The sequence below is a fragment of the Manis pentadactyla genome, chromosome 17 (genome assembly GCF_030020395.1).
Source record: "Manis pentadactyla isolate mManPen7 chromosome 17, mManPen7.hap1, whole genome shotgun sequence".
In the NCBI taxonomy this organism is placed as follows: Eukaryota; Metazoa; Chordata; class Mammalia; order Pholidota; family Manidae; genus Manis; species Manis pentadactyla.
Window position 1 is genome coordinate 8,466,817 of NC_080035.1, and position 25,701 is coordinate 8,492,517.

The 25,701-nt window shown below is 38.0% G+C and overlaps 1 protein-coding gene across 3 annotated transcripts in view; it reads left to right on the plus strand.

The window, feature by feature from the left end:
* Positions 1-25,701, plus strand: part of SUCLA2 (succinate-CoA ligase ADP-forming subunit beta) — a 174,093-nt gene that overhangs the window by 35,638 nt on the left and 112,754 nt on the right. For 2 of the 3 annotated variants that reach the window (XM_036889707.2, XM_036889708.2), the window contains exons 7-11: positions 17,002-17,163; positions 17,260-17,402; positions 18,275-18,395; positions 18,856-18,944; positions 22,499-23,271. In XM_036889707.2, coding sequence (XP_036745602.1) covers positions 17,002-17,163; positions 17,260-17,402; positions 18,275-18,395; positions 18,856-18,944; positions 22,499-22,573 — 590 coding nt within the window. In that variant the 3' untranslated portion in view covers positions 22,574-23,271. Of the gene's footprint in view, positions 1-17,001; positions 17,164-17,259; positions 17,403-18,274; positions 18,396-18,855; positions 18,945-22,498; positions 23,272-25,701 lie in introns of those variants that run through there. The other variant, XM_057494531.1, reaches the window with a different exon arrangement.

Sequence of the window (25,701 nt, forward strand, 5' to 3'; positions counted from 1 at the left end):
TGGTCTCAGAAGTTATATTGTTTGAAATTCAGATCTTGCATGCCTCACTTTTCATTCTCCTTTAAAAGTCAGCTGCCCGAGAAGGAGCAGCACGAGAAGAAGCAGTATGGGAGTGCAGGTTGCCAGCTTTGACCCTTAGTTATGAAATTTTGGGAAGAAACCCCCAAACCCAAGCTGTTCCCATCACCAGAAACAATGGTCTCAGGCAGGCAGTTACGTTCCCAGAACATAATTCTATCAAAGGTCATAGCAGGAACTGAGTGGAGGCTGAGCGGCTGATAGGCTCACCAGGATGCCAGTTGTGGTGAAGGTTACCTATGGACTTAAAATCAGCTGGGAGGACTCTCTGAGCAAGAAATTAATTTTGGCATGGTATGTTTATGATTTCTAGCCAGGGGTGGGAGGACCTACTAATGTGTCATCTCTTAAAATTTTCCCTCTTTTGAGGACCAGGACCATGATTTTGACTATTCAGTATGAATTGTGTATGGACTATATTTACTGATATTACACCCACCTGTGCTTGTTAGCAGGCATTGTCAGTAGCTGTTTGTACTGACTGTTATGGAACTCAGGCCTAAGAAATCTGCTTCATAGTGATTTCACCACACATGTGTTTCAATTGGAGAAATCACCCTTCATCTAGTTCTGAGTGAACCTGTCTTGATCTTCTGAAGCCTATACCACCAGAGGCCTAGTAAGGACTGTAGATAAAGTGAAGGTTCCTGTGGCCAGGATTCTCACCTGGCCCTGGTTGGCTATCTCACTACACATGTGTGGGCAATACATTGCTATTGACTCTATATAAAAAAAGAGCTCCACCCAGATTCTGGATCAGACAGTAGCTTGGCTGCAAGGCTGCAAGATCGCAGAGACTGGAATGGTGGCAAGCACCAAGGACGGAGACTGAGAGAGTTGCAGGGGTAGAGGGGCCCAGAGGCAGAGACGGGCTTGCTGCATGCACAGTCACTCTGAGTGGATGGGATTCTAGTGCTTTACTTGCCACCTTGGAAATAAAGTAGGGTATAAACCCTTTCATCCCAAGAATGTTCTACTCTCATTTCTTTGGTCACATTGAATCCATAGTGAACTTGGCTGGGGCTGAAACCCATTGGCAAGACAATTGGTGATAGTCGGCAGGGTTCATTGGTGACCAAGGAAAAGAAAAGGCTGCCCTTATGGAAAGAGTGTTTCAGCAGGCTGCACCTATGGATGGGGAGACATTCGAGTGTCCCCCTGTGGACATGTGGTACTGTGAAGGGGTGGAGGACTGGGGTCCACCCCAAGATAAAGAAAATTTGTTGCTGACTGAGTGGCATCACTATGAAGTGCTGTGGAAATGGTAAAGGATGTCATGGTGGCCCGAGAGGGAGCAGCCACCTGAGAAGGAGCAGCACGAGAAGAAGCAGTATGGGAGTGCAGGTTGCCAGGTGCTGTGGGGCAAGAGAAAGATGTAGTGGAGCTGTCAGCCCCAGAAATGGAGGAGTGGAGGTTTGATGGACAGGTGGGGGTGGAGGCCCTGCTGGTGCTGGAGGCATCGGCCCCTTCTCGGTTGAGACCCCACTTGGTTGAAAGCTGGTGGAAAGCCAGAAGGACTTGGCAACCACGGGTTCATTCAGCAGCGGTGCAGCCCTCTCCTCAGGTTGTGGAGCGCTCCATGCTCTACTTCTATGCTCAGGCTCAAGTACAAAGGAAATACGGTCTGCTTCTTGAAGGAAGAATTAATGGGCCCTGTGAAGGTCACAAGGACCCAGATGTGGGTTAGTTTGAAAAGGCAGGAGCAGACAGAGAGAAATTCCCTGTGGCAACAACTGAGACCAGAGCAGCAGTTCCAGCTGCTGAGGATGAAGTAGAAGGCAGAGATAAAGCAACAAGACTGGCCTTGTGTTTGCAAGACTTTTTGCTGGACAGGCTGGAGAAGGTGGGTATTGTAAGGCCCACCCATGGTTCTTTTACAGTGTTCCAGCTTCCTTTCACAGGGACTATTGCAGAGGATTGAGGGCACATAGATCGAGAGGTGAGAATCCTGGAGGGGTGGAGTGTGGATAAAGTGAAGGTTCCTGTGGCTAGTTCTCACCTGGCCCTGGTCAGCTAGCTCACTACACACATGTGGGCAGTATGTTGTTATTGACTCTCTATAAAAGAGCTCTGCCCAGTGCTCTGGGCGTGACATGGTGGCACAGCTGCAAGGCTACAGGAGAGCAGAGCAGAGGCTGGAATGGTGGCAGTGCTGAGGACAGAGACTGAGAAGGCTGTGGGGGTAGAGAGGCCCAGAGGCAGAGACCGGCTTGCTGCATGCAGGCTTGCTCTGAGTGGATGGGATTCTAGTGATTGACCTGCCACCCTGGGAATAAATTGGGTATAAACCCTTTCACCCCAAGAATGTTCCACTGTCATTTTTTGGACTCATTGAATCCATAGTGAACTTGCCCAGGGCTGGAAGCCATTGACAAGATAGGACTAATGCCTTTGTTATGTGTTCCTTATTTTTTTTGAACAGCATGTTATATTTTGAAATTTAATGGATATACAAATGTATGTGTATATATGTGTGTATATGTGTGTATACATATATATATGTACAACTCTGCACCCTGCATTTAAAAGAACACTTTAAAAGTGCCAATTAAAAAATGAAATACTGAGCCACAAATTAAAAATATATCAACAAATGTCCAAGATTTAATAGTCTGTAGAGAAAATGGAAGTTCCTGTGGCCAAGATTCTCACCTGACTCTGGTCAGCATGCTCACTGCACACATGTGGGCAATATGTTATTATTGATTCTCTATAAAGAGCTCTGCCTAGTGCTCTGGGCTGCATGGCTGCAGGAGAGCAGGACTGGAATGGTGACAGCCTCTAGGACAGAGGCTGAGATGGAGAGGCCCAGAGGCAGAGATCAACTTGCTGCATGCAGACTTGCTCTGAGGCAGACGGGATTCTAGCACTTGACCTGCCACCATGAGAATAAAGCTGAGTATAAACCCTTTCATCCCAAGAATGTTCCATTGTCATTTTTTGGTTTCACTGAATCAAGAGTGAACTTGCCCAGGGCTGAAACCCTCAAGCAAGACATAGTCTTTAAGTACAAAGCAATAAAGTTAGAAATTGTAGGGAAATGGGAAGTTCCTACCGCCAGGATCCTCACCTGACCCTATGTGACTCAATGGTGTAATTGGCCTGCTAGGCTAATGTTTCCACACCTGTAGGCAATAAGCTATTATTGACAGTCACTATATAAAGAGCTCTGTCCAGTGCTCTGGGAGGAGGCAGAGATGAAGGTGGATTACAGACCTGCAGACTGCTGGATGTAGACGTGATTCTAGTGCTTGACCTACTTTTGGGAGAGTAAAGCTGGGTATAAACCCTTTTACCCCAAGAATGTTTGTTTTCATATCTCAGTCTCACTGAATCAAATAGTGAGTTTGCCTGGGGCTGAAATGCTCAGGCAAGACAGAAATTAATGTAAATTGTTATCATCATGTCATGTTTATTTATTTATTTATTTATTTTGGTATCATTAATCTACAATTACGGAAAGAACATTATGTTTACTAGGCTCCCCTCTTCACCAAGTCCCCCCCACATACCCCTTCACAGTCACTGTCCATCTGCATGGTAAGATGCTGTAAAATCACTACTTGTCTTCTCTGTGTTGCACATCCCTCCCTGTGCCCCCCACGTACTATACATGCTAATCGTAATGCCCCCTTTCTTTTTCCCGCCTTTATCCCTCCCTTCCCACCCATCCACCCCAGTCCCTTTCCCTTTGGTAACTATTAGTCCATTCTTGGGTTCTGTGATTCTGCTGCTGTTTTGTTCCTTCAGTTTTCCTTTGTTCTTGTACTCCACATATGAGTGAAATCATTTGGTACTTGTCTTTCTCCACCTGGCTTATTTCACTGAGCATAATACCCTCTAGCTCCATCCATGTTGTTGCAAATGGTAGGATCTGTTTTTTTCTTATGGTTGCGTAATATTCCATTGTGTATATGTACCACATCTTCTTTATCCATTCATCTACTGACGGACGTTTAGGTTTTTTCCATATCTTGGCTATTGTAAACAGTGCAGCGATAAACATAGGGGTGCATCTGTCTTTTCCAAACTGGAGTGTTGCATTCTTAGGGTAAATTCCTAGAAGTGGAATTCCTGGGTCAAATGGTAGTTCTATTTTGAGCATTCTGAGGAACCTCCACACTGCTTTTCACAATGGTTGAACTAATTTACATTCCCACCAGCAGTGTAGGAGGGTTCCCCTTTCTCCACAACCTCGCCAACATTTGTTGTTGTTTGTCTTTTTGATGATGGTGATCCTTACTGGTGTGAGGTGATATCTCATTGTGGTTTTAATTTGCATTTCTCTGATGATTAGTGATGTGGAGCATCTTTTCATGTGCCTGTTGGCCATCTGGATTTCTTCTTTAGAGAACTGTCTATTCAGCTCCTCTGCCCATTTTTTAATTGGATTCATCATGTCATGTTTTTTAAAAATTTAAAGAAAATACTTTAAAATAAATAATGAGTTAGTGAAGAAATCATAATGGAAATTAGAAAGCACTGAACAAACTGCAAGGTATGGAGTGTTCATTGAGAAGAATGATCAAAACTGAGCAGTTGTTTCTTAGTTAATATATAACTTAAATGTAACTAAGAGTTTGGAATATGAAAAATGGATCATTATACAGTTTATATTAAAGATAAAAGCATAAGAATTGCCAATATTTTTTCCTATTCAGCAGTATGAATTGAATATGATCAGTGATGTTTTGCTGAAATAAATCACTGCTTACTGTGAATATGGTTTTGTGTGGGCTTTTTTCCTCCCAACCTATTTCGATACTGAAATAAAATAGTTCAAGGAACTCCCGTATATCTTTTATTCAGAATCACCAGTTGTTTACATTCTGCCTTATTTGCTTTATAATCTCTGCATTGTGTGTGTGTGTTTGTAAAAATACATAGCTTTGGAACTATTTGAGAGTAAATTGGAGACATTGTTCTTGTTTACCCCTAAATATTTCAGTGTCTAAAAACAAGAACATTCTCTTATATAAACTCTGTACATTTAGCAAAACCAGGACATTTAACACTGATACAGTATTATTATCTGATCTACATTACATACTCAAATGTAGACAAGTGTTCCAGTAATGTGCTTTATACCTTTTCCTCCCTTCCCCTGCCAGTCAAGGATTCTGTTGAAGGATCACACATTGAATTCAGTTATTATGCCTCTTTGACATCTATTTGTCTATTTGACCAACAGTTCCTTACTTTCACTATTTTTTCTAGGTCTTGATACACACAGATGTGCACACACACACATTTGTATTTGTAGAGAAGGGGTTGTTTTGTAGAATGTTCTTTAGCTTTGGTTTCTCTGATGTTTCCTTGTGGTGTTTTTTTCCTTAATAATTATCATATCAGAAGGCACATTATGTTGGTTTGTTCCAGTATTGATAATGTTAATGTGGATAACTTGGTTAAGGTAGAGTTCATCAGATTTCTTGATTATATAATCACTATTTTCCCTTTGTAATGTTAGGAAATTTGTGAGAAAATAATTTGATACTGTGCTCCTCATCAAACTTCTACCCACTAGTTTTGACATCTACCAATGATTTCCTAACTGTTGTTCCTCCTATATTTAGTAGTTTGCATTATATTGTAAAGAAGAGCTTTCCTTGCTTCCTCATCTGCTTATTTACATATTTGTTTGTATCAGAATAGGCTGTGGATTCTTACTTTATACAATGAGTTATGATCCATTTTTATCATTTTGTTCAGTGTGTCCCACATTTGGCCAGCAGAGGTGCTTTCAGATTGGCTCCTGTGGCCTCTTTTGTTTTTTTAACTTTTTAATCTCTGAAATATAGATCATTAGAATTTGTAAAAATTATACAGAGTCTCATTTCCCCTTCACCCAGCTTTACCCAATGGCGACATCTTACTTGGCTGTGTTTATCCAAGCAGGTAATTGATGTTGGTACATTACTGCTAATGAGATTAAATACCATATTCAGTTTTCACCATTTTCTAAATACCTGCAGTCATTTGTGTGCATATATATGTATGTGTATGTATAGATTTATTTATTTTTGTCCCTTATGTAGATTTGTGTAACCACTACAACAAGCAAGATGCAGAACTATTCCATCACCACAAAAGAACTCTCTTGTGTACCTCTTTGTATTCACATCCTCCACACTATTCTTCCCTACCCTGTCTCTCTGCCCTGGAAACCACTAGTCTGTTCTTCATCATTCTGTCATTTTGAAAATTTATATAAATGGAACAACACAGTATATAACCTTTTGAGATAAACTTCTTTTTACTAGATACAATGCCTTTGAACCCCATTCAGATTGTTGATGTACCCTAGTGTATTCATTTTTATTGCTGAGTAGTATTTCATTGTTTGGATATACCAGGGTTCATTCAGCCATTCATCTTTTGAAGGACATTTGATTGTTTTCATTATTTTGCTATTGCTAATAAAGTAGCAATGAACAATTGTATATAGGTTTTATGTATAAGTTCTCCTTTGTCATTTTGATATGTCCCTTTTACTTTGTCAAAGAAGTATTCTTTGAGCACTTCTTTACATTTTGTGTAACAGGTTTTTATCCAAGGGACCCTATTTCTTTTAGTGGAAGTTGGTATTTAGAAGCCAAGATACGCATCTTACCTATGTTTGTTGCTACTGGTGTGTCTGTTTCTAAGCCTTTTCAGCAAACTGAGCCTAAAAAATAGAAAATACACATACATAAATGTATACATATATTTATGCCTGTTTATATATATTTTTTCTTTTTTGAGAGGGCATCTCTCATATTTATTGATCAAATGGTTGTTAACAACAATAGAATTCTGTATAGGGGAGTCAATGCTCAATGCACAATCATTAATACACCCCAAGCCTAATTCTCGTCAGTCTCCAATCTTCTGAAGCATAACGAACAAGTTCTTACATGGTGTACAAATTCTTACATAGTGAATAAGTTCTTACATAGTGAACAGTACAAGGGCAGTCATCACAGAAACTTTTGGTATTGATCACGCATTATGAACTATAAACAATCAGGTCAAATATGAATATTCATTTGATTTTTATACTTGATTTACATGTGGATCCCACATTTCTCCTTTTATTGTTATTGTTATTATTATTTTTAATAAAATGCTGAAGTGGTAGGTTGATGTAAGGTAAAGGTAGAAAACTTAGTTTAGTGTTGTAAGAGAGCAAATGTAGATGGTCAGGTGTGTGCCTGTAGACTATGTGTTAATCCAAGCTAGACAAGGGCAATAAAACATCCACAGATGCAGAAGATTTCTCTCAGAACAGGGGGCGTGAGGTTCTAAGCCTCACCTCTGTTGATCCCCAATTTCTCACCTGATGGCCCCCCCTGCGACTGTGCCTGTCTTAGGTTGTTCCTCCCTTGAGGAATCTTACCCGTCTCTGGCTAACCAGTCATCTTCCGGGGCCATACAGGGAAATGCAAAGTTGGTAAGTGAGAGAGAAGCCATATTGTTTGAAAAGGTTAGCTTTTTACTTCTTTGCAGATTTATGCCCTGTGGCTTCTATGCCCAGCATTTGACTTGAGGTATCTTTAGCACTTGGAGGAATGATGATACTCGGTAAATTTGATATGAGGAACGAATTCTATTTAAGGGTTGTAATTTGAAAGGAAGAAGAAAAGCTATAGAGGTAGCAGATGGAAGAAAACATGGGAAGGTTGATTATTTCTTTGACATATCTTCTTTTAGAGTAATTTAAGCATGTATAGGTTTTAAACTACTAATTAAATTGCGCACACACATTAACAAAATAGGAATACAGTTACATAACCAAAGCAGACCTATAATTACCAGCCATCTCCAGTGAGGCCAAGAAAACCAGTTAGGCACCCTAGGCATTTGTGAAAATTTGTCTATGATATGATGGATATTGTCCAACTGTACTTGAACAGTCTGAGAGAAATCAGACAAATCAAAACAGCCCATTCCTGGGAACTGTTCACATCCCATATGTTCTTTTAACAGTAGATAGTCTGTAGTTGTAAGATTTTGGAGCGCTACAACTTGCACTTCTCCTAATTCTTGGTTGAGTTCCAACAGTGTAGATCCAGTCAAATTTGTTGTTTTACTGTATGCACAGGCCAGCTTAGATATCTCCTTCTTCATTCCAGTGGCAAGTCCAGGAACTGGTGGGATGAATGCAGCTACAACTGCAGCATCGCCTGGATCTTTGTTGAGGTTTTATGATGATCATCTTCTGGTATGACTCTTCCAGAGAGTGCTGATGTTGGAAGTTCTTCTTCATATCATATCTTAGTTCATTTTCTGGGTAGCCAAATTAGGCTTTGATCCTCTGTATAAACACAAACAGACCCTTTGCCCAGACATTGATTTGCCCTTTATACCATTGTGTAGAACTCACTGGAGGTCACCACGCAGGAACTGCTTTTTTTTTTTTTAAGAGAAAGGAATATTATCAGAAAAGTGTACCTCCATAGCCGATCATCTGACACCTGTTAAATGATCAAAATTAAGAATATTTAAAGCATGCATTAATCATTGATTGGCAGTTAGTTTTATCCTATCATGGAGTAATACCCCTTTTCTTTCTTTCTTTCTTTTTTTTTTTTTTTTTGTTATCTTTAATCTACGCTTACATGAAGAATATTATGTTTACTAGGCTCTCCCCTATACCAGGTCCCCGCTATAAACCCCTTTACAGTCACTGTCCATCAGCATAGCTAAATGTTGTAGAATCACTACTTGTCTTCTCTGTGTTGTACAGCCCTCCCCTTTCTCCGCCCCCCCCATGCATGCTGATCTTAATAACCCCGTCTTCCTCTCCCCCCCTTATCCCTCCCTACCCACCCATCCTCCCCAGTCCCTTTCCCTTTGGTACCTGTTATTCCATTCTTGGGTTCTGTGATTCCGCTGCTGTTTTGTTCCTTCAGTTTTTCCTTTGTGCTTATACTCCACAGATGAGTGAAGTCATTTGGTATTTCTCTTTCTCTGCTTGGCTTATTTCACTGAGCATAATACCCTCCAGCTCCATCCATGTTGCTGCAAATGGTAGGATTTGCCCTTTTCTTATGGCTGAGTAGTATTCCATTGTGTATATGTACCACATCTTCTTTATCCATTCATCTATCAATGGACATTTAGGTTTTTTCCAATTCTTGGCTATTGTAAATAGTGCTGCAATAAACATAGGGGTGCATCTGTCTTTCTCAAACTTGATTGCTGCGTTCTTAGGGTTAATTCCTAGGAGTGGAACTCCTGGGTCAAATGGTAAGTCTGTTTTGAGCATTTTTATGAACCTCCATACTGCTTTCCACAATGGTTGAACTAGTTTACATTCCCACCAGCAGTGTAGGAGGGTTCCCCTTTCTCCACAGCCTCGCCAACATTTGTTGTTGTTTGTCTTTTGGATGGCGGCCATCCTTACTGGTGTGAGGTGATACCTCATTGTAGTTTTAATTTCCATTTCTTTGATAATTAGTGATGTGGAGCATCTTTTCATGTGTCTGTTGGTCATCTGTATTTCTTTTTTGGAGAACTGTCTGTTCAGTTCCTCTGCCCATTTTTTAGTTGGATTATTTGAATTTTGTTTGTTGAGGCGTGTGAGCTCTTTATATATTTTGGACGTCAAGCCTTTATCGGATCTGTCATTTACAAATATATTCTCCCATACTGTAGGGTACCTTTTTGTTCTATTGATGGTGTCTTTTGCTGTACAGAAGCTTTTCAGCTTAATATAGTCCCACTTGTTCATTTTTGCTGTTGTTTTCCTTGCCAGGGGAGATATGTTCAAGAAGAGATCATTCATGTTTATGTCTGAGGTTTTTGCCTATGTTTTTTTCCACAAGTTTAATGGTTTCATGGCTTACATTCAGGTCTTTGATCCATTTTGAGTTTACTTTTGTATATGGGGTCAGACAAAGGTCCAGTTTCATTCTCCTACATGTAGCTGTCCAGTTTTGCCAGCACCATCTGTTGAAGAGATTGTCATTTTGCCATTGTATGTCCATGGCTCCTTTATCAAATATTAATTGACCATATATGTTTGGGTTAATGTCTGGATTCTCTAGTCTTTTCCACTGGTCTGTGGCTCTGTTCTTGTGCCAGTACCAAACTGTCTTGATTACTATGGCTTTATAGTCGAGCTTGAAATTGGAGAGAGATCCCCCTACTTTATTCTTCTTTCTCAGGATTGCTTTGGCTATTCGGAGTCTTTGGTGTTTCCATATGAATTTTTGAATTATTTGTTCCAGTTCATTGAAGAATGTTGCTGGTAATTTGATAGGGATTGTATCAAATCTGTATATTGCTTTGGGCAGGATGGCCATTTTGATGATATTAATTCTTCCTAGCCACGAGCATGGGATGAGTTTCCATTTGTTACTGTCCCCTTTAATTTCTCTTAAGAGTGACTTGTAGTTTTCAGAGTATAGGTCATTCACTTCTTTGGTTAGATTTATTCCTAGGTATTTTATTCTTTTTGATGCAACTGTGAATGGAATTGTTTTCCTGATTTCTCTTTCTATTAGTTCATTGTTAGTGTATAGGAAAGCTACCGATTTCTGTGTGTTAATTTTGTATCCTGCAACTTTGCTGTATTCCGATATCCATTCTAGTAGTTTTTGGGTGGAGTCTTTAGGGTTTTTTATGTACAATATCATGTCATCTGCAAATAGTGACAGTTTAACTTCTTCTTTACCAATCTGGATTCCTTATATTTCTTTGTTTTGTCTGATTGCCGTGGCTAGGACCTCCAGTACTATGTTAAATAGCAGTGGGGAGAGTGGGCATCCCTGTCTAGTTCCCGATCTCAGAGGAAAAGATTTCAGCTTCTTGCTGTTCAGTATAATGTTGGCTGTGGGTTTATGATATATGGCCTTTATTATGTTGAGGTACTTGCCCTCTACTCCCATTTTGCTGAGGGTTTTTATCATGAATGGATGTTGAATTTTGTCAAATGCTTTTTAAGCATCTATTGAGGTGATCATGTGGTTTTTGTCTTTCTTTTTATTGATGTGGTGGATGATGTTGATGGATTTTTGAATGTTGTACCATCCTTGCATCCCTGGGATGAATCCCACTTGGTCATGGTGTATGATCCTTTTGATATACTTTTGAATTCGGTTTGCTAATATTTTACTAAGTATTTTTGCATCTACATTCATCAGGGATATTGGTCTGTAATTTTCTTTTTTGATGGGGTCTTTGCCTGGTTTTGGTATTAGGGTGATGTTGGCTTCATAGAATGAGTTTGGGAGTATTCCCTCCTCTTCTATGTTTTGGAAAACTTTAAGGAGAATGAGTATTATATCTTCTCTGTGTGTCTGATAAAATTCCGAGGTAAATCCGTCCAGCCCGGGGGTTTTGTTCTTGGTTAGTTTTTTGATTACTGTTTCAATTTCTTTCTCGTAATTGGTTTGTTTAACTTTTGTGTTTCTTCCTTGGTCAGTCTTGGAAGGTTGTATTTTTCTGGGAAGTTGTCCATTTCTTCTAGGTTTTCCAGCTTGTTGACATATAGGTTTTCATAGTAGTCTTTAATAATTCTTTGTATTTCTGTGGAGTCTGTCGTGATTTTTCCGTTCTCATTTCTGATTCTGTTGATTTGTGTTGATTCTCTTTTTCTCTTAATAAGTTTGACTAGAGGCTTATCTATTTTGTTTATTTTCTCAAAGAACCAGCTCTTGGTTTCATCGATTTTTGCTATTGTTTTATTCTTCTCAATTTTGTTTATTTCTTCTCTGATCTTTATTATGTCCCTCTTTCTGCTGACTTTAGGCCTCATTTGTTCTTCTTTTTCCAGTTTTGATAATTGTGATGTTAGACTATTCATTTGGGATTGTTGTTGCTTCTTCAAGTGTGCCTGGATCGCTATATACTTTCCTCTTAAGACTGCTTTTGCTGTGTCCCACAGAGGTTGGGGCTTTGTGTTATTGTTGTCATTTGTTTCTGTATATTCCTTGATCTCTATTTTAATTTGTTCGTTGATCCATTGGTTATTTAGGAGCATGTTGTTAAGCCTCCATGTGTTTGTGAGCCTTTTTGTTTTCTTTGTAGAATTTATTTCTACTTTTATACCTTTGTGGTCTGAAAAATTGGTAGAATTTGAATGTTTTGGATTTTGCTGAGACTCTTTTTGTGGGCTAGTATGTGGTCTATTCTGGAGAATATTCCATGTGCACTTGAGAAGAATGTATATCCTGTTGCTTTTGGATGTAGAGTTCTATAGATGTCTGTTAGGTCCATCTGATCTACTGTGTTGTTCAGTGCTTCCGTGTCCTTACTTATTTTCTGCCCAGTGGATCTGTCCTTTGGGGTGAGTGGTGTGTTGAAGTCTCCTAGAATGAATGCATTGCAGTCTATTTCCCCCTTTAGTTCTGTTAGTATTTGTTTCACATATGCTGGTGCTCCTGTGTTGGGTGCATATATATTTAGAATGGTTATATCCTCTTGTTGGACTGAGCCCGTTATCATTCTGTAGTGTCCTTCTTTATCTCTTGTTACTTTCTTTGTTTTGAAGTCTATTTTGTCTCATATTAGTACTGCAACCCCTGCTTTCTTCTTGCTGTTCTTTGCCTGAAATATGTTTTTCCATTCCTTGACTATTAGTCTGTACATGTCTTTGGGTTTGAGGTGAGTTTCTTGTAAGCAGCATATAGATGGGTCTTGCTTTTTTATCCATTCTATTACTCTGTGTCTTTTGATTGGTGCATTTATTCCATTTACATTTAGGGTGACTATTGAAAGATATGTACTTATTGCCATTGCAGGCTTTAGATTCGTGGTTACCAAAGGTTCAAGGTTAGCCTCTTTAGTATCTTACTGCCTAACTTAGCTCGCTTATTAAGCTGTTATATACACTGTCTAGAGATTCTTTTCTTCTCTCCCTTCTTATTCTTCCTCCTCCATTCTTCATATGTTGGGTGTTTTGTTCTGCGCTCTTTCTAGGAGTGCTCCCATCTAGAGCAGTCCCTGTAAGATGTACTGTAGAGGTGGTTTGTGGGAAGCAAATTCCCTCAACTTTTGCTTGTCTGGGAATTGTTTAATCCCAGCATCATATTTAAATGATAGTCGTGCTGGATATAGTATCCTTGCTTCAAGGCCCTTCTGTTTCATTGCATTAAATATATCATGCCATTCTCTTCTGGCCTGTAGGGTTTCTGTCGAGAAGTGTGATGTTAGCCTGATGGGTTTTCCTTTATAGGTGACCTTTTTCTCTCTAGCTGCCTTTAAAATTCTTTCCTTGTCCTTGATCTTTGTCATTTTAATTATTATTTGTCTTGCTGTTATCCTCCTTGGATCCTTTCTGTTGGGGGTTCTGTGTATTTCCATGGTCTCTTCGATTATTTCCTCCCCCAGTTTGGGGAAGTTTTCAGCAATTATTTCTTCCAAGATACTTTCCATCCCTTTCCTGTGTCTTCTTCTGGTACCCCTATAATGTGGATATTGTTCCTTTTGGATTGGTCACACAGTTCTCTTAATATTGTTTCATTCCTGTAGATCCTTTTATCTCTCTATGTCAGCTTCTATGCTTTCCTGTTCTCTGATATCAATTCCATCCATGGCCTCTTGCATCATATCCATTCTGTTTATAAACCCTTCCAGAGTTTGTTTCATTTCTGCGATCTCCTTTCTGGCATCTGTGATCTCCTTCCGGACTTCATCCCATTTTTCTTGCGTATTTCTCTGCATCTCTGTCAGCATGTTTATGATTCTTATTTTGAATTCTTTGTCAGGAAGTCTGGTTAGGTCTGTCTCCTTCTCTGGTGTTGTCTCTGTGATCTTTGTCTGCCTGTAGCTTTGCCTTTTCATGGTGATAGGAATAGTCTGCAGAGCTGGGACGAGTGACGGCTGGAAGGACTTCCTTTCTTGTTGGTTTGTGGCCCTCCTCTCCTGGGAGAACAGCGGCCTCTAGTGGCTTGTGCTGCGCAGCTGCGCGCAGACAGGGCTTCTGCTTCCTGCCCGGCTGCTATGGAGTTTATCTCCGCTGCTGCTGTGGGCGTGGCCTGGCTCGGGCAGCTGCTCCAAAATGGTGGAGTCGCGTTGGAGGGGGAGCGGCCTGGAGGCTATTTATCTCCGTAAGGGGCCTCCCTGCTCCCTGCAGCCCAGGGGTTAGGGTGCCCAGAGATCCCCGGATTCCCTACCTCTGGGTTAAGTGACCCGCCCTGCCCCTTTAAGACTTCCAAAAAGCACCCGCCAAAACAAAACAACGACCACAAAAAAAAAAAAAAAAAAAAATTTAAAAAATTAAAAAAATTAAAAGTAAAATAAAAAATGGTCGCTCGTTTTTCTTTATTCTCCGGCGCCAGCCTCAGGTACCCGCTCACCGATCTTGCTGCCCTGTTTCCCTAGTATTGGGTTCCCTGTCCCTTTAAGACTTCCAAAAAGCACTCACCTCAACAAAACAACAACAACAACAACAACAACAACAAAAATGTCCGCTCCCGTTTCTTTGTCCTCCGGCGCCCGGCCTCCAGTGCCCGCTCACTGTTCTTGCTGCCCTGTTTCCCTAGCATCCAGGGCCCCCTGGGCACACACTGTGTCTGCACTCTGGCCCGGATGGCGGGGGCTGGGTGCTCGGCAGTCCTGGGCTCCGTCTCCCTCCCGCTCTGCCTGCTCTTCTCCCGCCGGGAGCTGGGGGGAGGGGCGCTCGGCTCCCGCGGGGCCGGGGCTTGTATCTCACCCCCTTCGTGAGGCGCTGGGTTCTCTCAGGTGCGGATGTGGTCTGGATATTGTCCTGTGTCCTCTGGTCTTTATTCTAGGAAGGGTTGTCTTTGTTATATTTTCATAGATATATGTGGTTTTGGGAGGAGATTTCCGCTGCTCTACTCACGCCGCCATCTTGGCTCTGCCTCTGCCTGTTTATATTTTTTAGAAAACTCTGAATTTATACTGATAACTCTAATTCCACTCCAGTACCACATAATTCATTCTAATTGTTATCTCTTTCTATATTTGTTACTCCTTTGCCAGCGTTTAGAAACCTGGGTCTCATTAGTGACTGTATTTACTCATTTGCTTATATATTTCTGTTCTTTCCCTTTCTGTAAGTCAAATTTTCTCAACCATACCACTATAATATTTTGGGGCCAGATCATTTTTGTTACTGGGGCCTATCCTGTGCATGTAGGATATTTGAGTCTTCACCCAGTAATACTTAGATACGAGTAGCAAACTCCAGTTGTGACAAACAAAAATGCCTCCCGACATTGTCATGTTTCCCTTGTGGGGCAAACTGACCCTGACTGAGAAATATAGTCATAGATCTAAGTTTCCACATGTTGTGCCCCTGAAGCCTGAAGAACTTCCTTTAGCATTTCTCTTGGTGTAGGTCTGCCAGTGATGAATTTTATTTCTATTTGTCTGAAAATATCTTGTCTTCTTTTTTGAAGTATATTTTTATTATATATAGAAATCTGGCTTGATTTTTTTTTTTCAATCATTTCGGGTATCTTTTCCTGCCCCATTCTCCTCCTTTTCCCCTAGATAACTTGTTATTATCCAACAGGTCATTGAGGTGTTGTTTTTTGCCCCCCAGTCTTGGGAAACGTCTGTTAATCTATCTTCAGGTTCACTGACCCATCACCAATAAGCTATTAAGCTCATAAGGTGAATTTATTATTTCAAATATTGTGCTTTTTCTAGATTTTCTATTTGGATGCTTTTTATAGTTTTGTTTTCCACTGAATACCTGTCTGGTTCACTATTATGACCATGTTTCCCTTTAAATACTTAAACATTAATTAATTAAAATAGCTGCTTACAGGCCTCTGATTTCCAAATCTGGGCCATCTTGGGTTTGGGTTCTCTTGAATGCTTTTTCTTTTTACTGTTGGTCATATTTTCCTTTCTTCACAGATCTATTCATTTTTAATTGTATACTGGACATTTTGAGAGATAAGGTATAAAACTTCTGAATTCTCTTAACTACTTTGAAAGAATGTTGATTTCTGTTCCTAATTAGTTTGGTTTAGCTGGACTATAAACCTTGGCCCTTGTGCTGGGCAGCAGCTGAAACTGGTCAGTTCTTTCAGCGTCTATTGGTTCAGCAACAGCACGGAGAATGCTGTGTTTAGACTGGAGCAAGGAAGGGATAGGATACTGAAAGGTGAAGTCATACTAGTGACCTTCATAAGAGCCATTTTGGTAGAGTGCTGGAGGTGAAAGCCTGTTTTTAGTGGATTTAAGAGAGAATGACAGGAGAAAATTCTGATACAATGAGTTTAAGCATAGGGTTCACAGAGGTATTTTATAGGCTTTGTGGAACACATTTGGTCTCAGTTCTTGCTGCTCTTCTTACTGTTTCCCTTCTTTCTTCTTCAAAATCCACAAAAAAAATCTAAAACCCATTCTTAGCTTGCAGCCAATACAAAAGCAAGCACAGGCCGATTTGGGCCCATGGACAATAGTTCACTGATTCCTGGTTTAAACAGACAACTCTTTCAAGGAGTTTTGTTGTAGAGGAGGAGGAGAGTAAGAGGGAAGAGGGGTCTAAAACATTTTCTTTTTATTAAGGCGGGGGAAATAACAGCATTTTTGCAAGTCAGTAGGAGTTAGCCAGTAGAAAAGGTCGTGTCGTGGGTGGTTATAATTAATGCAGGAAGGACAGAATTACTAGAATAATATCTTTGAGTAGGTGAGAGGGAATGGCTCTAGAGCATAAGTGAAGGGGTTAGCTATGAGCACGGACTGTTAATTTTGGTTAATTTTAAGACAAATTTTAAGTTGTTTCTGAGGTTTTTTTTCTTCTTTATTGCCTAGGATTGCTGTAGAACCAATAGCTTTGATGGGGCAGTTTTAATTCCCACATAATTCTTCTTCAGTAAACAGTTTGAATTCATTGTGAACACAAATTGAAATACTTCCAATAAGTAACAACATGTTTTTCCCCTAAACTAAATAATGTTTGATAGTTTATTGTGTTCCTTGAAATTAAGGTCACATCCTTTTTTTTTTCTTTCAAAGTACTATGCATGGATGCAAAGATCAATTTTGATTCTAATTCAGCTTATCGCCAGAAGAAAATCTTTGACTTACAGGACTGGACCCAGGAAGATGAAAGAGACAAGGACGCAGCTAAGGCCGATCTCAACTACATTGGTCTTGATGGAAATATAGGCTGTCTAGGTACCACATGTTTTTATGTTAGATGTTAGATTGACTAAGCTTAATTAGTTTTCTTTGTGTTTGTTGCTTATACAAATCCTTTTCTCCTTTTAATAGTAAATGGTGCTGGTTTGGCTATGGCCACAATGGATATAATAAAACTTCATGGAGGGACTCCAGCCAACTTTCTTGATGTTGGTGGTGGTGCCACAGTCCATCAAGTTACAGAAGCATTTAAACTTATCACTTCAGATAAAAAGGTAAGGACAGGGCTTATGTTTTTGAATTTGAAAGGTGAGCAGTAACTTGACTAATTAGTTGGTATGGTCATTACAGTAGATGAGCATTAGAGTTCAAAAGACCTCACTAGTTTAGAAAAGGTCACTTAAATCAATACAAGAGAAGTTAACTAGAGAAAAACCTAGTTTCCTTTTGTAATTTAGAATACAAGGTGAGGAAATATTAGATGGTATTACGTAATACTGTAAATGGTAGTGATCTGACATGGGAGCTATTCCTATGGAAGAAATTCCAGGAGATATTAGTTGACTACAAAAGCCTAGAATCTGGAAAATCAATAAAGCTACAAAGAAGAAAATAAAAATCTATAATTCTATCCAGAGATAACTTTTGTAACTGTTGTCTTGATCTGTTTTCTTTGACTTGTTAATGCTTATATATTTCACAAACACACAGACACACACACATGCATGTATTCTACATATATTTTTAGAAACAGCTTTAGTAATATATAATTCACATACATATTTTGAGTCCTTTTCTGCTAACATATTTTGAACACTTTTTGCATTCACTGAAATATTTTAATACACCAATTTTAATGTTTGTATAATCTGTGTTATATAAATATGCCAGAATTTAGAACTGTGACTTTATAAATGATTGTAAAAATACAGTGGATGTGAAGCATCATAATCCAAAGGAAATACATATTACCAATTACCAAGTGGGTGCACAGACTTCATTGATGAGAGCTGTAGAGGGTATTGGTTTGGTCTGGTCCATGGAATTAATTTTCATCATTAGGCACAGATTCTAGTATTTTTGGGGGAAGGAAGGAGGCATATTCATCATTACTAAATTTTAGTCTACCAAAATATTTTGTGCACAGGTATTGGCTATTCTGGTCAACATTTTTGGAGGAATCATGCGGTGTGATGTTATTGCACAGGGTATAGTCATGGCAGTAAAGGATTTGGAAATTAAAATACCTATTGTGGTACGGTTACAAGGTAAGTGTAAAACAGATCTTGTGATTATTCCATTTTAAACTCTAATTGTTTAAAAGTTCATAATTCTAAGGAGTTGAGTTCATTTAAAATAAAGTTTTCAAATAGCTTATCTTTTAAATAAATTATTGTATAATAGGAAATTTTTTTTTAAGTGAATTTTAAAAAAGTTTCTAGCATTTGGGCAAAATTGTTTATTTTATGTGTTATGACTTGATATATTATTTATTGTATTTTTTTTAATTCTGACTTTCCTGAATTACCATTGATATGATAAAGCAAAATGTTTCATGAGGTAACTCTAGACTTTTACAGTATTTTCTTTGGTTTAGAAACATTTATATTAAATGTTGGAAGTATTCCTATGTAGAAATTTCAGACTTGTAGCATATTATGACAAATATTTTAAATGATTTTGTATAGATATTTAAAACATCTTTATGTTTGCATAAATCATTTCTAGGTACACGAGTTGATGATGCTAAGGCACTGATAGCAGACAGTGGACTTAAAATTCTTGCCTGTGATGACTTGGATGAAGCTGCTAAAATGGTAAATAGTCTATGTTAATCTAAGGACAAATTTTCAGAGTGTATAAGGGATTTATAAACACTTAGATTCTAAAATGAACAAGCTAGTATTGCTAATAATTACTATTTCAGCTAAATATTAGGAATATTGGAACCCCTTATACCTATCACCCATCTTAAAGTTATCAACTCATGCCTAATCTTGTCCATCTGAATTCTTACCTTCTCTCTTCCTTGCCCTTGGTTATTTTGAAGCAAATACCAGACATTATATCATTACATACATGTTATCATGTATCTATAAAAGTAAAGGTAGTGATAATTATATAAAGGAATTACTGTTATTTATTTCTGGTGGGTTAGTGGTATTATGTTTTTATTTTACAAAAAAGAGTCTAGTCAGTGTTGAAATTTCCCTGATTCAAATATTTTTTGTCTAGATAATATTTATCTCTCAAATATTCTTTGTTAGTATTAGGTTCAAAATAAGTCTATGCATTGCAGTTGGTCTGTATGTCACTAAATTCTCTTAATCTATAGATTCTCTGTTGCTTTTTTTTTTCTTTTCTGAAGTGTAATGTTAAAAAACAGGGTAATGGTCTTGGAGTGTTACTCATTGTATGGGTTTTAAAGATTATATCCCTGGGATATCATTTACTAGGTTCCTCTGTTCCCTGTATTTCTTGTAAACTGGTAGTTCAATCTACAGGCTTGCTCATATTCATATTTAATTTTGGGGAACAGGGAGCAAGAATATTTTATAGTTAATGTGTATTTCCATAAGGAGTTATATAATTGATGTCAGATTAAATTAAATCTGATGCTTATATATTTCACAAACACACAGACACACACACATGCATGTATTCTACATATATTTTTAGAAACAGCTTTAGTAATATATAATTTTACAAAAAAGGGTTTTTGTGTGATATTAGCAGATATTGACAATCATAGCTTAGATCCCATATTTTATTTATGCAAAGTGGTGATAATCTAATTCTGTCATTATTTGTTACATGAAATACATGGATACCAGCTATTTGGTATCAGCTATTTGTTATACATTTTGTATAGGAAGAGCAGGATAATTACTTGATTCTTTGCTTTTGATCAGTTTTCAAAATAATAGTTTGTTCTATTAAGTCCTACATAGTGACTTAGGCTTTTTTATGTTTTAATGTCTTATTTTTCCTTTTTAGGGGTGTGTGTGTGTGTGTGTGTGTGTACATGTGCACATGCTACTTTGAACTTTTGGATTTAAACGTATTTGATATGGCTCAGTCTGTTTCAGTTAACTTACTGAGCTCAAATTATTCCTCCTTTGGTCAGTGGAACTTCTTAAAATTTGCTCGAGTCCTTCTCACATGCCCTGTGATATGCTTTTAGGTACAATGAGATGTTTCAGACTGATCTTTACATTCCTCCCTCCAAACCTGGAGTCAACCAAACGGTATTTAGAGACCTCAGTTTGGACACTACTGGGTTGAGTTAGCTACTGAATTGTCCGTTGTTTCTAGGCTTTTTAAGTGTCTAATCTAGGAAAATACATAGTTTTTAAAGACGTAAATACATGAGGACATACTGATATTTCCAGTGTAAATCCAGAGTACAGTTTTTTTCTTGCTGATATTTTCCTTCTTTCTCCTATGCTGTGCTAACATAAATACACATTTGCATTGTCTCTCAGTACAGACAGTTTTACAGTTAGTTTATTTATTTTCAAAGGAATTGCTTCAAAGTTTTTTTGGTTTTATGTTATATAAAACTTTATGTGATTCCAAAACCATAAAACAAGGTATATTCAAAGAATCTGGCTTTTATATCTTTTCCTGTTTTTTTCTTTACCCATAGGCAGTTTTGCTATTTTTTTAAAGAAGCTTTTTGTTTATCCTTCCACTTTTTTAAAAACAAGCAAATAATGTGTGTGTGTATGTGTATATATATATATATGTATGTATACACACACACACACATGTCTCTACTTTCCCATATTATATACTTTACCTCATTTCTTTTACTTAACAATGTATCTTGGAGACCACTCCATAGTAGATAATAGAGATTTTTTATTTAGAACTTTTGATTCTTTCCCACTTGTGTTTATATATGTTTCATGTAATACTCTTTGGAGCTTTATGGTCTAATCAATAATATGCTTTTGAGATTTGCTGAGTTAATGTGATATCATTTCTTAAGAATAATGTAGGTCTTAGGTCCTTAATTGGGACATACTTTGTGAAAGACCTACAAGAAAATAAAATACAACTATTAGAGACAAAGGAACTTATACTCAATCCTGAGTTTAAATGAAGATTTGATCAAGGATTGTTAGGGACAAAATGTTTCAGAAAGCCTGTTTTGACTTTGAGATGTGGGATGAATTGTTGAATGGAAGAGAGTGAGCAATAGTAGGAGTCTGGCTAGTGCAATAATTAGATGTGAGGTGAGGTGAGGTTAATGATAGGTTATAACTTCTCTCTGAAAATATGCTTATTTGCAATGAGAGCCTGGGTTAAGAAAAGCTTTGTGGACAAAAATGGAGAAGAATCAACAGGACCTTGATCAAATAGAGCATGAAAGAAGTTGAATTAAGTTGTGACTGCAGTGGTTTTCTACCAACTTGGGAGATTATGGAAGTCATGATGATAATAGTAATAATATGATGATGATAATATTAGCAACTGCTACCATTTACTAAGTATTTATTGTACATACAGCTTGATTATATAATCTCTTTTTATAAATGAGGAATCACAGGCTAAATTAATTAATTCAAGATCACATGTCATAAGTATTACAGTGGGACTTGAACCAAAGGTGCCTGACTTTAAAACCTTATTTTAACACTGAGAAGGAGAGAAGCTGAATTTGTTGTTTGGTTTTAGACATATTTAATTTGTATGATATTCTGCATGGTACCAGCTGGCTATTCTCAAACATATTATAGAAAGAACATTGGAATTCAGGTTAATAATTGTTAATATACTGAACTGACAGAAAGTGAAATAACTGATTCCTAAACCCAAACTCCTGTTCCAGTATTTTAAATTAAGATTGTATACATTTTTTTAAAACAGTCTTGTATTTATTTCAATGTGCTTTTTATTGTATACTATCCAATTAAGATAATTGCTTTTGACTTTAAGGTAGATAAACTTTAGGCAATAAAAAAGAGGTATGTATCAGAGATATATGTGTGTGTGAGAGTATATATATTATTCAATACCTTCTGATCTATACATATATATAAAATATATGACAATATAGTATTATATAATTAGTATTATAATAATTTATTGACTAATATAAAATATACAATTATAATGTAATACTATAATATATATAATATTTATGAAATCAGAAGTCACAGAATTGAGGTATGGGTTAGGAAGAGTATCAGACTTGATAGTCCTTCAAGGGTGCCAAATGCTTCTAGGAGTGTGGAGTGATTCATAACAATGTCGGAATAGTACAGGTGTTTTAAGTGAAAAAGATTGGACATGAATTGACCAATAGTTTTAATTTTATGGTTTGTGAAAATTAAGACAAAGATGCCTTTTTGTTTTTTTTCAGGTCGTAAAACTCTCTGAAATAGTGACCTTAGCCAAGCAAGCCCAGGTGGATGTGAAATTTCAGTTACCTATCTGATATGAGAACCCAGTGGATGGCTGAAGGTCTTAAATGTGCTATAATTATTAAAAAATACTGTTCTGTGTTACCATTGTTCCTTTCTCTTTAATGTGTGAGGATTGTGATTGCCATATAGGCACAAAAGCTTCTGAAAGCATTTGGTCTGTATTAATTCCTACTGTTCTGAATGGGCCGTTTGTATCAAGAATGTGTAATGCAGTTACCTGTTTCTTTTGTTGCACCGTTCTTCGCTCCTCCAGAAAGTCATTTACAATGTGCCAGTTTATTATTATTGGATGCTTTTTTCATTGATGAGAGTCCTATGAATAAAATAAATATGAAGACAAAGTTTTATTCTTTAGTGTTAGAAATATATCTAATAACCAGCCTTCCTAGTAGAGCAATGTATTAAAACAAATGTTTTATATAATAAGTGTTTATCTTCAACAGCAAATACCTAACTAAATGTGTCAATTACTATTTATAAACAGAGCTTTCAGACACTCCCAGAATATTCTGTTTAAGTGTTTCAGTGAAGAAACTTGTTATTTGAACATTATTTTAATCATTAAAAACACTGATAATTGCAAGTCTTCATGATCCTGTGGTATTGATAAGAATCTTTAGGTTTGTATTAAATTAAGGTGTATTTACTAAGGACTTGTCAGACAAAATTAACAATGTCAATTTAAGTTAATAAATATTTCCCAATGTGATTTGGATTAGTGGTTTTTTTCTTTTTTAAATAAACACAGTAGATGGTAATGTTCATTACTGTACTACACACCTCTAAAGAACTGATTTATAGATCGTGTACTGGGGCATGACACTGCATATTACAGAGCTGCCTATAGATATTTCACTTGAATTCTGGTTATGTGGTGCCCATCTGGTACCTTCTCTAAAGAAAACATACCATCCTTTGTGTCCCGTATATGTATGTGTATGTGTATATATATATATTGATCTTTTGTTCACTGCTTAGAGCAGTTATTTAACTATTAAGAGTGTTAATACTATTGCAGGAAATATCAGCCAAGTAAGAGACTATGTAACCATACTGGTGAGTGAGAACTTACACCTATTTTAATGTTCTGAAAGTGTGATCAGATATATATATATATATATATATATATATACTATGAAAGACAGCATTGCATAGTCATTATGAGCACAGAATTTCAAAGTAGTTTGTCTGGTTTGAATCTGGCTCCACTACTCACTATCTATATGAGTTTGGGCAAGTTTATAAGTTTCAGTGTACCTCTGTTTCCTTAGCTCCTTTCTCATCCTATTAGAATTATTTAGTGGGGAGAGGGAGGGAGACAAAGGGGGAGAGGGAAGGAGAAATTATGGAGAACATATATATATACTCAAACCAAGTATACATATATCTATCATACTGTATATGGATCCTTGTCTTTGCTGCCTATACATTAAAAGACTAAATCAAAGCTATTAAATTATTTTAAATTGAGAAAAAATTAAAATTAAAATTTCAAGCCTTTCACTTTTTTTTTTTTGCTGTCATTAATATAAAATCACACGAGCCAACATTGTGGTGACTAGATTTCCCCCATTATCAAGTCCCCACCACATACTCCATTACAGTCACTGTCCATCAGCGTAGTAAGATGCCATAGAGTCACTACTTGTCTTCTCTGTGCTATGCCACCTTCCCCGTACCACCCCCTTCTACGTTATGTGTGCTTATCGTGATGCCCCTTATTCCCCTTCTCCCTCCCCACCCACCCTCCCCAGTCTCTTTCCCTTTGGTAACTGTTAGTCCATTCTTGGGTTCTGTGAGTCTGCTGCTGTTTTGTTCCTTCAGATTTTGCTTTGTTCTTATGCTCCACAGATGAATGAAATCATTTGGTACTTGTCTTTCTCTCCCTGACTTATTTCAGTGAGCATAACACCCTCTAGCTCCATCCATGTTGTTGCAAATGGTAGGATTTGTTTTCTTTTTATGGCTGAATAAAATGCCTTTAGTTTTTAATTTAAAAAAATTGATTCCAAAGAGTGCCTTGTAATGCTTAGCTCAGAAATTTGTATTAGGTGGGGTCTAGTCAGGAATTAAAAACAATGCTTGGTATTTTGGAGAGGATATAATACAAGCTTTTGGTAATACTAGTGTTTTAGTTATCTACTCTTACATAATAGATTGTCCCCAAACTGATTTTCAAACAGTATTTATTGTCTTACAGTTCTTGTGGGTCAAATTTTAGAAGCAGTTTTGCTGGGTGGTGGTTCTGGTTCTGTCATTTGAAGGCCTGACTGGGTCTGGAGGGATTTTCTTGGTTGTTGGTAAAGGGCTCAGTTTCTCCCCATGTGGTCTAATAACAGGGCTGCTTGAATACCTTGTGATGTGGCAGCTGGAATCCCTCAGCAAGTGATCCAAGAGAACAAGAAGGAAGCCACAATGCCTTTTGTGTTCTAATCTCAGATACTTGTATTCTCAAGTCATTGTCACTTCTGCCCTCTCCTTATCTGAAATGAGTCCCTAAGTCTAGTCCACAAGAGAAGGTGTGTTTCAGCTCCATTGAAGGGAGTGGTGTCAAAGAGTTTGTGGACATATTTTAAAACCACCACAGAGGATTAAAGATGGCAGCATGAGATGTGAGACAGAGGCTTCATCCTAAAACTGCATATAATATGAGAATATAATTAATATAACTAATCCTGAGAGCAACAGGAAAGAGGACTGTGCCAGACTATACACCTGGAGAAAAGAGCAGACCTCACGGAACGGGGTAAAGTACCAAAGCCGTGGCCCGGTGGGAACCAAACCCTTCCCCTATCCCAGCTCACCAGTGGGAGGAAGAGAAACAGACTGGGGAGGGAGTGGAGGCCTGGGACTGTTGAATACCTAACTCCAGAGATCTGCCCTGGGAACAGAAACCTACATTTCATGGTGCTTTCATGATACTCTCATGATTACGGGGTTGGAAAGCTAAGAGGTAGAATTCCTGGAGAGACTGAGATTCCAGCCACTTGTGGAAAGCAGGGATCCATATCCAGCTGCTCTGGGACAAAAGATTATACCTGTGTGTTTGGCCCACTGGTTCAGGCAGTGGAGACAGGCACAGCAGTGGGGAAGCCAGAAACAGCTCTTTCCTTCCCCCAGGCACCAATACAGTTCCCCT